Here is a 16,098-nt window from a genome sequence, read left to right on the forward strand (position 1 = left end):
TCCTGAGACATGATGTTGATGTTCACATCAACGGGCAGTATCTACAACTATACACTTTAACAGAACTGGTGGGACTTTGAGATCTCAATGTTTATCGGAAATAATAAATGGATGGTTTTCCTTAGTTTTGTTGAAATTTGGAACACAATTGGTCAAGAAGAACTGATTAATAACTGAATAAGTGATCCAGAATAATGAAGAGATGGATATATACCTTACATGAAGAGTGTCGTCGAGGGCTAGGTCGGACTCATGGAACTACATTGGTCACTGGGACACCTTTCGAAGACTTCAGTTTTCATTTAATATACTATGAAGGGCTGTGGGACCCCCTCCCCCGGGTTGAATCTCTTCCCAGTTGACCTCGCTCAATGCTTTCACGATGGGCCTGCATATGGACGTAATAATTATATGTTCTGTGCATATAATTATGATTCGTCTCATACCTGTTACAATTGCGTCGATATAGGTTTGCAACCCAGAATTTGAGACAACTCATAGCATGTAACTTGTTCTCTATGAAACAGTTGTTACTTAAAATAGCCATAGCCAACCCCCCCCCCTTTCCCCTTCTTTTGACCAACAGTCGGAAGCGTTCAAACTTGTGGGGGTAATACCCCCACAACCGATTAGGTCTAATTCATTTTCAAGTCGTGCAATATATGTGGGGGTTTATTTGTGACAGTTATACTAACACGCTCGAATTGTTTATACTGTACAGACGCAATATCCGTTATGGTAAAGAGAGTCGTAATTGTAATGGTATTACTATTATAGGCTGTCAGTGTAACTACTTAGTTCGATTAACTATCGTTGGTTTTGGTGCACATTGCACAATCATTTGTAATGTCATGTCATGCATAGACTACACCAACAACTGCTTTGTCTTTCTTCAAAATGTAAAGGATCGAATATTTACTCTTGGAAAATAATCCCACTGTGTAATTGGATATGATTTTATCTTGGTATGATCAAATGACTTCATAATTTCAAAATTAATAAGCAGTTTCCAATATTCGAGCGCAAAACACAGAGAGTTTGATGTATTGTCATTTAATGACATCACAATTTATGAGATTCATTGATTTTATTCGTGTCTCAAATTGTAATACCTAGGTACATTATGATAGTATAACTCGTGTGATTGTTTGTCTTGTGTACCTGATCTGCATTAAAATATATTTCAAAGATTTTGACTTAATCCCTTAAACTGAATGCAACGATTACTTTATCTCCCGAAAGGTGTATCCCCACATGTTTTCAATAGTTGCATATGCATATATTCTAATTGAAATGTTTCTGCTAAATCGGTGTGATAGAAATAAATATCCGGAAATCCATGACTTCCTTGTGAATGATATAATACCGATTGTGAGAGGGATTCTGGTTATTGTATATAGAAACCATATCAAACCAATGTGGTTCATAGCGGTCATCATGATCAAACAGACGGGTACTATTTTACTTTGAAGAAATTACACACAGCGCAAGGGACGTAATGTATTGGTAGGCAATGTATAAAGCAATGCCGCCCTCTTATTACGAAGTTTCATCCGGTGGTTTATATGACTGCAGATGGCTGCAGCCTACTTGATAAATAAATGATCCTTTTTTATGGTAAATTCAGTTTAATATTCAGTCAGTGTATCAAATCACGTGTAATTTCAAATATATCCAACGTGAATATAACTGAAATTCCATATTTATTATCAGCTTGGTTTTCCTATTATACGGCTGTTAATGACAGAGGAAGGTATTTTGCCCGTTCAATACCCTTCCATTCGAACGTAACCATTTCCAATATCCCGTGGTTGTAATAACCAATAACGATAGAAAATGGGTTCTCAATAAACCTTCTGCGAGGGCCAGATATAACCATTAATTGGAGCAAAAGAAAGGGAGAGCGAAAATCTCAATGGTTTATCTATTTCAAAAATGTGAAATTTTAGCCCGTAGGATGTTGAAGCATAAGGCCGGATCTGTATATCTTATAAGTATAATATTATGGGCCAATTTGTTTTTGAACGGGTGGGATATGTGAATGGGGGAGGAAGAACTGAAATCTTTCGGCCCAGATTTGGCTAGCTGGCTGCCTATTGAGAAATCCTAAATCCTGGGGTGGGAGAAGTTTTTATGGTCCTCACTTTGAGAGAGAATGTCTTTATTTCTGATGCGCCAAAGGAAGTTGTAAGTCACTAACACTAGAACAGACATTAGTTATTGATATATGCTGAATATCTATATATATGCTATCCAGTTTCATTCAGTCCTCCGGCGATTGATCGAGGAAGGCGCATGAACCTTTATGGAATGGCCAGCGAAGGATAGCCTACAGGATATTTAAACATTTTTCTCCAATTGATGATGGAGATGGGGAACCATGGTGCATAAATTTCGTAAGTGAGACGTCCCGCTCAAATAAGTAACATAATTCGCGGTGGCCGCTGCGGCAGCTGGGGCCAGGGATGCTCCTCAATTGTCAGCAGAGATAAAACAGTCTGTCGAGGGTTCCTTGCGTCCACTTTCGGATGAATTGGTTTACAGAATGTCGACGATCGACTCAAGGCGTGCCCCTAGCTCAATCAGTGGGGGATTTAAGTATTCCCATTCTCTCCCCACCTCTGAAATACTGTGCTATACAGCACCACGTCCTCGAGGCGCGATTGCGTTTGTGTATGTATGTGGATGGGGTGGAAATGAACAGTGAACCCACACATTTCCTGTTCAGAATTTGCTTGTAATATATTTTGTCTCTCGTTATGATTACAGTATTTTGTTTTCTTCATATGAATTGTGATATCTGTGTCATAAACACAGTCATAAAATTATGCCATATTTTGATCAATACCTTGAGCAGATATTACAAGTGTAATTCAGTAACAATACATTTATACAATGTGGTAGATGGCTTTAATGTGAAATTCGATACTTGAAAGAAAATCACCAATTTGCCGCCAATACTACACACTTTGACGCACATTTAACATACACAGGATATTGTCGAAGCTCAGGTCAAATTGGCGCGCAGGACAGCTTTCGTATCCTTCAACAAAGAAAATGCTTCGCAAATATTGCCCTGAGCACCATAAAAACCCACGCCAAAAGTTCCAACGCGCCGTTTGATTTCTTTGTCTAGGTACGTGTAATCAACAACAAACTGTATTGCACCTGCCATTTCGAGGCTTCCACGATGTTTGCAACTAAAAAAAATTTCGCGGGGAAAATGCCTCGTGTTGATAAGCCCCGCCTTAATTTAACCTGTAACCAATCAAAACTCGTCTTTGTTTGCGTGAACAAATTCCATGAGCAATTGCCTTTTGTTGTGACAAACAAAATCTGTGACGTCACTAGTTTGCATCGTAATGTAACCCGCCATATTGCATTGAAGACGGAGTTACATACAACGTATTGTAAGTTACGCGAATAACAGCTAGCTAGGCACACACATAACAGTTATAAGGATCGCCGCGCCTTACATGCTACACACTCATTAACAGCTACAGTTCACATGCGACACGCTTCGGGATTGATTTTAGTGCTAAATTATTTGGTGATGAGGACGTTACGATACTTGTGATTCTATACGTGAGATATTACTATTAACCATCCTATGTCATTTTAAAATTCATCATGCCGAGTACAATATTTCCTGAGATTGAAAGAGATAACCATGGAGTCGATGATAGTAGGGGTTTACAAGCGTTAGCCCTGAACTTATCGTTACTGGGGTTAGAAAACCCCGACGACGATTCTCCCTTCGATAGTACTTCCAGAATTAAAAGCAGCAATACCACGGAATGTGTACCTGTTCCTAGTTCTGAACATGTTGCAGAAATCGTAGGTAGACAAGGTACGTATTTTAAGTCAAAATAATCCATCGTTGTGTAAACTTTTAAATGGCGTAGTATTGGCTTCTTCTGACGCTGTAGTTTGCAGTACAATCAAGCCTATGTGATACAGTAGGGCATATTTTGTCAGTGTGGTGTGTATGGAGTGTTTGTACGTTGTACTGCTGGTAGCGCCTTTGTTCTCGAGAACGTGGGCTTGGGAATGCGAGACGATGAAGTTTGAAGCAACGTGGTGTGCAGCAGCATCCATCTGGAAATGGACCTCATGTCAATCTACATCATGTTGTAAAAGTGGTGCAGGATACAATAATATATGTTGATCGTAAATGCGAGTTATTATGAGATAAATTGCTTTAATATAATTTATTAAGCAACTTCTAGCCCTAAGTATACTTGAATTTTGAAAGATGTTAGGGCTATGGTCTTTAAGTTCTAGTTCATTGCCAGGCTATCAAAATGCATCTGTGTCTAGAATGGGCTCTAGTCTTAGCCCTACCTTAATGCATAAATTATTGATTTTCCACTTTTGTTGACGGTGAGCCCATTGTTATGTAGTTAAAAAATATTCCAGCTGAATATCATTCTAGGCCATGCTTAACCCCAGACTGTTGGTAACTTGCAGCAGCTTTTAAATTATGACTTGGATTATGAAAATTTTGTTGGATACTATAAGGATGCGGGCCAGGTCAGTAAATTTTCTAGACTTGGCCAGCAATAGCCTAGTAAACCTTAAACTTAAAGATTCACTTTACGTAAGGAACCTTTTTTTAAATTGTGAAATAGCCTACTTGATAAGAGAGCTACATGATGATTAAGCCTAAGTTTGTTCGCATGACCCTAGCCCACATTAATTACTTGTTGGTAAATAACCTTCATTTGTTGAGATAAATATCAACTTTTAGTTTAAACAGATATTTTTTGAGTGCCTAGTCTAGTACTAGTAGTAGTAGGGTTCAGAAATTTGGAGACAAAATGCAAACTGCAACAATTTGGCATTCCTGAATGGCATAACCTAAAAGTAATTTGATACTAGCACTGTGGCTAAGGAAACATAAAATGAAAGAAAAGTGCTGCTTTATATTTTTTCATATACTGTAGTGGGAGTTGTTGTTTAACAACATTGTCAATGATTACAAGTTAAGCCTTAGTATTGTTTTGTGAGATTCAGGCTTTGAGCATCTCAAACGGTTTGGCTGTGGTTAATTGAAAAATCACCTTCCCTGTTGGTAATTTTTCTGTATTTATGAGCTGATTCTTTGATTGCTGTGGAACATTTATGTGCTCATCATTATGTTAACTTGGTAACAATTTCTATTGTAAAGTAAGATTGGATGATTCTCATTTCTGAGAGATTTTTGGAAAGATTTGAGGAAAACAAATTGCTGGCACTAACCAAAAATTAAAACTTCAGATAACTCCTTTGGAGTTAAAAACTATTTAATCGAATGTCTCTTACATGATACATGTAATTAAAGAGCAACCACAATACCAGAATTCATTTAAAACTTAAAAAAAAGTTTGTGTTGTTGTGTAGTTTGTTGCAGAATGGTAAACTGTTATGCTCAGGAACAAATGTATGCAAATGTTAACTGTGTTACTATTCATTGTTTTTGAAAGACAAGCATGTTTACATATTTTTGTACCTGGAAATTTGGAAATATTCATAATTTCAACTTCTTCCGCAAACTTCCTGAACTATGATTGAGTAGACTAGTGATAATAATTTTAATAGTTTTTATAAAGTTGAAAATGCCAGCCTAAAAAGAATTTTGGCATTTTTCCAAGTGTGGTTGGTAAATGTTCAGAAACTTGTTAAGACAGTGTTTTAAGGTCAAGCATACTTCTAAGAGAAACTGTTTCACTATAGAATCTTTTTAATTTCCATCTTAAAAATTCATTGCGTATGTTGTATAATAATCTAAATAGCTAACATGTATTTACAAAGGTTAACTGGGTTTCGGATGAACAGTGAGTCTAAACAATTTCCTGCGATAGGGTTAGCGTCAGGTTAGCGTCCCGTTGAAATGGGAAGCAAAGCTTGTTATGCTTACTCATCAGTGATAACTGCCAACCTAGATCAGGCCAACAGGCCTGCTATTGTGCTTGGTGGAACACGTCATTTGTGTGTAGGTTGGCATTGGTCATACTGTGTTAATCATACGGGTGATGTAATGTACACTAGGGTGTTGTGTAACATGTTTCCATTGCTTGCCTACACCATTTGTCACCAATATTTTTAACCAATTGGTGGGTAGTATATAAACATGTCATTTTAAATTAAGATATGACAGTAGATTTACTTTTTGTGCTCGTCCAAAATTTCACAACTTTGCAAGAGATCGACAAAAGATTTCTTTCCCGTCACATCTGCTGATGTGGTTAGTCTTAGAAGAGTTATACCTTTTGTAAAATTTAACTATTGTGTGCTGTTTCTATTTTAATGAATAATTTGGGGGGGGGGACAGCAAAGTTGAATGACAAATTCTGTAGTACCAGTAAATATTTTCCAGCAACTTTAGAAGCTAGTTTATCTTCTATGTCTTAAAAAGTTTCTGTGGAGTCTCAGATCGATCCCCGAGGTCAAATGATGTGACATTTACATCAAGAAATACAATATAGGTTGATGTATTGAACTGTCTCCTTTGATAGGGGGTTTCTAAGATAGTCTGTGGTTCTTTTTAAGTTGCCTCATGTGCGTTAGTACAGGATTGAAAATGTCAAAAAAAATTTCAATAATTTGAATTAAAATGTTTTAGAAACATTTGAATTAACATTTGAATTTGAATTAACATGTTTTAGAAGCAGCAACCAACCTAAAAAATCTTTGGACTAGAATGTAATGGTCCTGGTCAGAATGTCTGAAAGAGCCAAGTTGACAACCAAATTATGAATTTGATGGGACCTTGATTATCAGCAAACAGGAAATCATATCATGTATTAACAACACTTTAAAAAATGAATTACACTAATAACAACACGGAAATAAAATAGTTCTTTTCAATGGTGTAACCACAGTGTGTATGCAACTATTGATAATTTAACTTTTTAGCACTCGGTCTGTGCCACTTGAATAGCCCTGTTTTCAAATTTTTTAGCAATTTCTGGTTAAAGAAGTACCTGTTCCATTGAAGCCACATATTAACAAGTGACATGCATGCTACTGTTCAAATAGTAACTTGGATTTATGCTAAGCAGCTATATAATATAATATTATGACTGTGTTTGTAAACTCACCAGTGGGGCCATCATTACCTACCTAGTACCTCTTCTGTCTTTTGTTAATGTGGTCAGTTGATGATTACTTGAGCATTACCAGGAAAACCATCCCACTCATATAATGGATATAAAGTTAGACTGTCTTATTTTGAGAGTTATGAATAGGGTGATCAATAAACGAGTGGATTGTGTGTGAGCCTAGACAATGGTATCGTGCATTGGCAGTGGACTAAATTGGGAGACCTTGATTGAGGAAAATCAATTTCTTATCCCGTCAATTAAAAGGTACAGAAGGATTGCTTGAGCCCCTTGGGAGGGATCTACAGTATGATTATGGTTGTAATAGGCATTGACGATCACAATCTTATTGATCAACACGCTCTAATACGATAGCCACTTTGTTCTCTGGTTGTGTGAATTACCTTCGTTTAGGAGTCTGTCGCTAGTACATTCGTTATAGCATAGTATATATTGGATCAACATTTTCCACATTTCTATGGCAACACACAGAAATCCAACCCTTTTCTTTAAATGTTCTGTCTGTTCTTGCGCCAATATTGAACCGATTGTTCAAACTAGAGAAGTCAAAAAAGGTTTGGTGTAACAGTCTTTCCCATGTTTGTAAAATTCTATAAACGGGGGTTTGAGGCAATAATCTTTGCAGGAGAACGACACATTGGATGAGTAGAGTAGTGTAATAAGTTGATCAGTCAATTTGTGAAGTTGCGTTTTTGAACATAACTTGGCACTTAATGGGTGAAAAAAAACCCCAACACTCTGTAAGCTAGCAACTACAGGCATTTTGCTATGTAGGAACATGCTGTAGTAACCCACCAATGACTATGTAGTAATGAAGTGATTGTAAATCCTGGGTTATAATTTACTTGGAGCAGTTGAAAAATGCTGTATTTTCTGACTGGTGACTTCATAGAGTGTTAGACGACTGTCTGTTGAAATACACAGTAACTCTGACAGATAGACGAAGAGGTCACCAAACTGCGGTCTCCAAGACAACTGCCCTGCCTAAATTAATATTATTTACTCTTTTAAAAGTTGTGAACAAATGGTTTATTTCTGATCTGTCTTTGCAGTTTGCCAATATTATCAATAGTACTACCATCATCCAAGTACATGTTGTTGATTTCTGTTACCAGACAGGAACATTGTTGTTGTGATAATCTTTAGCTCTTAGCCTGCCTGCCTGGCTATAAGTATCAATAATTGTGTTGCAGTGACCTCACCTAGGCCATAAAAAAGAAACAAACAGGACTAGTGAATCTACAATTGCCAGTGGCTGTTAATGTAATCACTACCAAGTGTGGAACCTTCTTTATTAAAACGAAAGAGATTTTAGATTACTATATTATGTCACCTGGAGTTTGAACCTTCACGACAGGAAGTTCCGTTTCATTTTTGTCTGTTTGTGTACACGCTTGTTTGTTCCACTACACACTCATTGATAAGAGACTTTGTGTACTGATTCAGCCTGCAGATTATTCTCTTGCATATGGTACGGGTTTGCTGTAGCTTCAAAGAGAAGACTTTAGTGCTTGTAAATGTGTAATTGTTTGCTATGCTGGAATGTCAATGGCCGCCCTGTAAAGCTAGTTCAAAACTAAATGGGGACATGCATTGTTGGTGATCGAGTGTGTGGGTGTTTGCAATAGCAGTTGATTCCAGCGTGGAAGTTTTGCTTGTCTATATGTATGACAGCTGGGGGGCTTAGAGAGGTAAGGAGGGAAAGCTAATAATTATGAAATGATGAGGGGGAGGGGTGAAGAAAGAACAAGTGTAAGAATGCATAGCTGTTACTTGTGTGTTCATTTGACCATTATTTTTGTGTGTGTTATGACTGGCAATATGGCTGCGTTTAAAATAACAAATTTGCAATGCAGAAGATTATACACTAAGCCACTGAACCTCTTAACAATATTCTGATAACCAGATGAAATATACCCTTCTTTGTTTAGGAGTGAAGTCTGTGACTGTTCTTGCCTTTTAGTGTTGTAACAAGGGACCAGTGACACTGTCACAGAAGTGTGAACCTCCTTTCCCAGGTTTCAGGGTTCTGCAGCTTGTACACAAAGATATGTGATCGGCGAGGAACCATATTCATTCCATGGTTATATAATCACTTCGGAGTTTTCATGCACATTCCAATATAGTAATAGGTCAATGCCTGTGGAGAGGAGGGACGGAAACTCGTAGGGCTTTGCACTGCTGTGCATGTGTTTCAATTTGATTTCCTTTACTTGACATTACTTTAATGGAGTAAATAGAGATATTTTTCTCTTGACGAGGAGGTGTGAACTAGTTTATATCCACTACATTTGCAAAGAGACACAATTGATGCTTGCCTGCTTTTGATTCCTCACCATCACTTGGCATTCTCTTTACTTCTTTTCCCTCCATAGGATGCAAGATCAAAGCACTCCGTGCTAAGACCAACACATACATCAAGACTCCTGTCCGGGGAGAGGAGCCCATCTTTGTGGTGACAGGCCGAAAGGAGGATGTGATAGCGGCCAAGAGAGAGATACTGCAAGCAGCGGAACACTTCAGTCAGATCAGGGCCAGGAGAAGCCAGGGTCAGATAGGGCCAGGGTTACCAGGGCAACCACCTCCAGCTATCCCCGGGCAGACCATGCTCCAGGTGAGAGTTCCTTACCGTGTGGTTGGGTTGGTCGTTGGTCCGAAGGGTGCAACCATTAAGAGGATCCAACAACAGACCAATACATACATTGTCACACCTAGCAGGGATAATGAGCCAGTATTTGAAGTGACGGGGCTCCCTGATAATGTAGAGAGGGCCAAAGAGGAGATTGAAGCCCACATTGCGATGCGTACCGGGGGTCAGCTCGACAATGAAAAGGGTCAGCAGGATGATTTTGCAACCAACGGTACGGACACTGGGACTTTCTCGATCACTGGTGCACCAGACATGAGCGTCTTCACTCCAATTGGCCCCTTTAATCCCATGGTGGGGAGCGGCCAGAAGGAAGTGGTCATCCCACAGAGAAGCAACAGCATCGGCAATGGTAACGACTCCATCTTCAACGCCAATAGTACTTCCGCAAAGTACATCTTCTCTCAGTTGTTCAACTCTGTCCAGCAGGAGAGCAACTTCTACGACGTGTCCCCAGATGTCATCTCCGACAACACGTTTGAGCTGCAGAACCAACAGGTGGGGAGCAGCAGCAATCTCTGGCGGGATGTCAACCGTTACCCTGACCCATTCAACTCCGCGCTGGGTCCACAACGCGCCCACAGCTTTGGCTCGGAGTCTCAGTTGGACAACTCAGATGATGTGATGCACAACCACAAGCCAGCCATCAGGCTCAACAGCGACCCGCTCAAGGGCAGTCGGCCTGCGTTTTCCGGCCTGCTGGGTTCTCTGTTGCCATCAGGAGGTTCCATGTCTTCTGGATCTTCGGAAGGGAGCATAGAGAACAGCCCATCTTCCGACTCCAGTAGCAACGGCTCGGCAATTGAGGCTGCAAAGAAGTGTACAATGTGTGAAGACAAGGAGATCATAGCTGCATTGGTGCCCTGCGGACATAACCTGTTCTGCATGGATTGTGCCAACCAAGTTACGGAGACCGACCAGAAGAAGTGTCCTGTGTGCCAGGAAATTGTTACTCAAGCTATCCGCATCATTTCATAACTTATTTTTATTTTGATATTTTTTCAAAGTTGCCAATGATTATATTACTATTATTATTATATTATTATTATTATTATTATCATTGTAAATTTTAAAGAGAGTCAACTCCCAAAAAAATTCTTAAAAAAAAAACGATGTTTGTGGCACGGAGCGAAGTTGCGTTATAAAATCGAGGCAGTTCTTTTTGAAATTCTTGGCATGGAAGTGAGATTTTGAGTTAGCCCAGACAGCATATAAACCCACTGTATTTACGAGTGACTCAGAATTATATATTTATGAAGATATTCAGATATTTGAAAGTTCATAGATAAGCGAACTATTCAAGAGTTTATTTGTGTAAAAAAGAATTATAGTCTTCTACAGAAATCTTTTTGTTTTTTTGTTCGTTTGTTTGTTTTTTTCATGCTTTTTTTTGCACAGTGTATTTTACTATAACCATTTTATATTGGAACCTATTTTATTCTTGAAATACTGTAGAACAACAAGAAATTACCAGAGAAAAAAAGTTGTAAAGTGTTTTTTGGTGCCCTAAGAAAAGAAAGAAAAACTTATTGAAGTCACTATTTTGGATGTAAAAAATGTTTCAACTATTTGTAAAAGAGGACTTTGTATACTAAACTACCTGAGAAAACTTTCGTTACGTTTTGAATGATTTGTTCCTTTTGGTACAGTGTGTTATATTCCTGACTGTGGTAAGCAAAAATTGACCAAAAATGATCGAATGCCTTCATTTGTAAGTGGTTTAAAGGTTGAAAAGAAAAACGAAAAAAAAAAGGAGTTAAAAGACCCTGTAATGTTTTGCTGCCATCCTGCCAGGGGAAATTAGAGTGTATATGCTATTGTATAGGCTTATAGAGTTATTTTTGCTACCCAAAAAATTTTGTTTCTGAATGACAAAAAAGACAAAAATTTGATCGGTAAACAGTGTGCTTTAAATAAAAGAAGTCTTTAGGCACTGTCTTCTTATGGCTCAATCAGGGCCTTGTTTGAAACTTCCAGAAATGTCACAGTAAATCAGGAATGGCCAGCACCAGAAAATGCAATTGGCCTACCTTTTTTTAATTTTTTCCATGTATTAATTTTATTTTTAAAGGAAGAGAATTGCAAGACATTCTAGTATTCAAACAGTTTTATAAGTTCCACCTTTTTATTTTTCAAAAAGATTCATTAGAAAGAAAGTAATATTGGCTTATTTATTTTATGGAGTTGATAGGGAAGGCTTGCAATACGGCTTTGCTGATCTTTAAAAAAAAAAAACCGGGAAAAAAAAGGCAGTTTAAATTCATAGTCTGGTAGTACTTGTCTGCTAATGTAATTGGTCGTTACCGTCAACATGTTGAATGAAAGTTTCGGCCTTGGGCATTAGTAGCTTTCAAAATATGGCAATAAATGATCCTGTTTGTTATGGAAACCCTTCCCTTGTTGTAGTATCCCACACCCTCTAAAATACAGTTCGATCTGATAAATACATGGTGCTCCCTTCAGAAGGTGAATTGTTTTTGTTTTGAAGCTCATTCCTTGAGGTTAATTTGTTCACTGCTGGCAGTGATGTAAGTCCTAAACTTGACTGCTAGTAAATGTTCTTGCATTTTGTTTCTTTGATATGCAAATCGCTGAGCGTAATTAGGCACTCTACTATCTGTCACCTGGTTGGTACTCATCACAAATATTTAGCAGGGGTTGTTAAAACATTTTTGAGAATTTTTTTGTTTTACCCTTTTCATTTGTTTGTAAGTGTTAAAAGCTTTGGGGGTTCATTTATATACGGTCAAATTGGGGAGTTATTGTGGATATCATAAAGGGGTTTTACTTAAAAGGGTTTGCTTGCTGTCTGGCCATGCCAATTTGTGTGGAGATGCTCTTGCTCCGAATACTTGTATAACATTTTTTTTGTTTTTGCTGCCTAACATTGATTTTTTTATAAGCCCGATCTCTTGCTCTGTTAAAACGATGACACTATATTATCTTTTAAAGTTTTTGTAGAAGATGGTTTTAAAGATCTTCAGAAGTTGGCTCAATAGGTTGAAGTTTCACCTTTCTTCTTTCATAACTAAAAGTAAATATAGTCCAACATTTGTAGTTTTGTGTGAGTGTTAGTAGTATATTTTCTTTTCTATATTTTTCCTTCTTTTCCTTTCAATATTTTGACTAATTTTTAAGACAAAGAACAACAGGAAGAACAAACTGCATAAAGTCAAGGTGGGCCTTCAGTTTGTGCAGTGTAGATGATGGTACCACTCGGTGTGGGGTTTGGATGGTACCACTCAGTGTAGGGATTGGATGGTACCACTCAAGTGTGGGGTTTGTATGTAGCTAAGGTACTACTGTAGGACACCTCCAGGCTGCCCAATTTCAGGAAGATTCTTAGCCGACAATTGGTGCTTTCACGTTACTTTTCTCTGCACTGTGCAAAAACTGGTAGATTGACATTAAAAGTCGATGCCGCAAAATCCAATATTTTTCCTTTCTTCTCAGAGTATTTTGCAAAAATGTTATAACTTTTTTCTACTGCTCACCATGGTAGCAGGATTAACCTTGTTTTGTCTCTTCTTCTTAGTTTTTACATTTTACTCAAAATCATTTTGGTTTTTTTAATAAAAGTGCAACTTTCTTTTTTTTTCCTTTCCTTTAGTTTAGTAAAGAATGTTTGGCCAACAAATTGAAAGATGAAAACCATTTTTCTTTTCTCTCTGAAGGCATAGCGTTTGTTTTAGTACTAGTTGCAATTAACTGAATTGAGGTTATTTTTGACCCAAGAGTTTGCAAGGAAGTGGAAGAAGGAAAAAAAAAATGTGAATATCCACAGCCCTAATTGTTTTTTTATTTTATACTTCTCAAAGAAAATGATGATTTTTTTTATCACTTTTGTAAATTTAAAACTGAGATTATTGCAGGCAGACTGACTAATCAGTATTCAAAATTGTTGCATTGCAACTTGTTGATTGCTATGCAAGGGTTAACGTGCTGCACGTTTTTTCTTTTGACAAGAGGAACAACTATGCTCTGCTGTTCATCGGCACCTGATCGTCTCTGAGCAGGTCTCCTTATTCATGATCAAGTGTACTAGAAGTGTTGTTTGTTGTACATAGCTACAGGTGACATGGTCAGTTTGTTTGGTGGTAAACTTCCATTGTCACAATAAACAGTTTGAAACTTTTGCACCATTGGCCTCCCTTCCCCTCTTCTGTAAGATCTGGAGGAGGTGAAAACAAAATGAGTAAATGAAATGGATTTCCATCACACCCCGCAGTCCATTGCAGGGAAGATGTTAGTTTATGAAAGAAACTTTGTTAACATTGAAACATGGAACCCACATTTTATATGAAGGTGTAATGGCATTTCACACAACTGTTAATATTCAAGACTAGAATAATTGGTTAAGCACCCTCCCAAGTGTGTTTTGTGAAAAAGATTGGCATATTTAATTCATAATTGGGATTTATGCGACCTTTTTCTGCTTTCTCCGTAAGGGAGACCAATGAACACTTCATATTTTGTACATTACATTGTTTAATCTTGATATGCACTTAATTGAGTTTATAATAAGAGATCTCTTAAATAAGAAGATGAAATGATGAGAGCCGAAATGTGACAATGCCTTGCTTGTTTTTAATTGTTAAAAAAGATATGATTGCAATTTATCAACACCCAAAGTAATCCATTTATTCCTAAATTTTTACAGATCTAATCAAATTTAAAGGGAAAAAAGGTTTAGAGGCTTTGCGTCTGAAGTTTATTTGCAATTGGTTGTTTTACAGAGTTAAAAAACTGGACAGTTTTCCAGTCATATTTTTTGGGGGGAAATAATTATTTTCAAAAGTTATTTTTTACTGAAATAAATGTATTTGTTTAGCATTTATCCTCATCAAGAGTATTCTATATGGAAATTCCAAGAAATGTTTTTAAGTCAATGCTTCCATGCCCACTAGAAAGCAAAAAACTAAAAAAAGAAGGAAGATTTCTTTATTTTTAACCCCACCAAATCCATTGAAAAGTCACATTGTAATATTTAGAATTTTTTATTTTAGAAAACTAAAGCAAAACGGTGCTTGGTCTAACGAGATGATGTACGTGCCACTGTAGCAATATTGGACACAGGGCCTTCATTACACTATGCCCCCCCCTTACCCTTCCCATTACAAATGTTGTGTTTATCCTTGTTCTAACCTGTTAAAAATACCACATGTCAGTTTACTTGTAAGGTTCACATGTAATGAAATTAAGCTATCCTGGTCAAGAATATTTAAGTATTTTTGTTTTTTGTTTGTTTGACCTCCATCATTTGTATAAGACCGCCCAGCCCTTCCTCTCGCCTTTTTTTTTTTTTTTTTTTTTAAATTTGTTACTTGCAGCTATCGTTTTCCACTATATCGTACATTCCATTCGCTGTAAAGGGGGCAGAGGTGCCTGGCCTCTCTTGTATAGCCTTAAATAAAGCCTACCTTGTGACTGTGTCACTACTATTGGCTGCATATCACGCAGATCTAAGCGAATCGTGAGGAGAGCCTCTCTTCCTCCTAGGGGGAGAGAGGAGGGGGCCCCGATTCTTTCGGCCAGAAAAACCTCTTCAACTTTTTCGTCATGGTGATCTTGCAGATATTCAGCAAAAGAAAACTTTACACATTTAGTCTATTTTTTTGAGAAGGCTATTGTAGCAATTACTATAATAATAAATAACAGAGGAGAGCGTATATCAAGATGTATTATTCAGTACTGGGCAAAATTTACTCCAAATATTTTGAGATTTTGCACTGTAAAGAATTCTTTATTATTGATTGTTATGATAATAATTTATGTTTAGAATTATTTCCAAGAGTGAATTTGGACAAATACAAAGCATGTTTTGTTGACATCATTATTATTGCACAAAGTGTTCATATCTTATGCCTTTTTTAACCTGAGAGTTTCAGATTATGCCAACAAAATCCCCTTTAAAGTTTGGTTTAATAGCAATAAATGTTGATTAACTTAGTGACTATTCTTTTATCATCTTTTTGCATCATAGTGGTTGGGAGACACCTTTTCCTCTCATTTTTGATATGAAACAATTGGTGGAAGTCCCTGTCTTCACCCACCCCTCACTCAAATATACTGATTAATACTCCACCACCCCTTCAAACCTGGCAAATATTCCACACAAGGTCGCCCAGCCTTGCCTATTGATAATAACTAAGTATAAAATTGAATTTTTTCTTCAAAGGTCTTTGTTCTGATCAAGAATTTGTATTTCTCTGAATAGCTTAATAGTGGAACGTTGATCAATTTCCATAAAACACGACCAAAAGTGGAGAAAACATGCATTTTAAAAATCTTCGGCAATTTACTGATGGTTACACACAGCAATGCTTGGAGAACCATTTCTGTTATCTG

General features: G+C 37.4%; 1 protein-coding gene across 1 annotated transcript; it reads left to right on the forward strand.

The window, feature by feature from the left end:
* The first annotated feature begins 3,415 nt into the window (after positions 1-3,415).
* On the forward strand, positions 3,416-15,699 carry LOC139978179 (RNA-binding protein MEX3B-like). Its single transcript, XM_071988100.1, has 2 exons — positions 3,416-3,850; positions 9,479-15,699. The coding sequence occupies exons 1-2, from the start codon at positions 3,631-3,633 to the stop codon at positions 10,726-10,728; spliced, it is 1,470 nt and encodes a 489-aa protein (XP_071844201.1). The 5' UTR covers positions 3,416-3,630; the 3' UTR covers positions 10,729-15,699.
* Positions 15,700-16,098: the final 399 nt, after the last annotated feature.

This window comes from Apostichopus japonicus, chromosome 13, assembly GCF_037975245.1.
Source record: "Apostichopus japonicus isolate 1M-3 chromosome 13, ASM3797524v1, whole genome shotgun sequence".
Taxonomy (NCBI): domain Eukaryota; kingdom Metazoa; phylum Echinodermata; class Holothuroidea; order Aspidochirotida; family Stichopodidae; genus Apostichopus; species Apostichopus japonicus.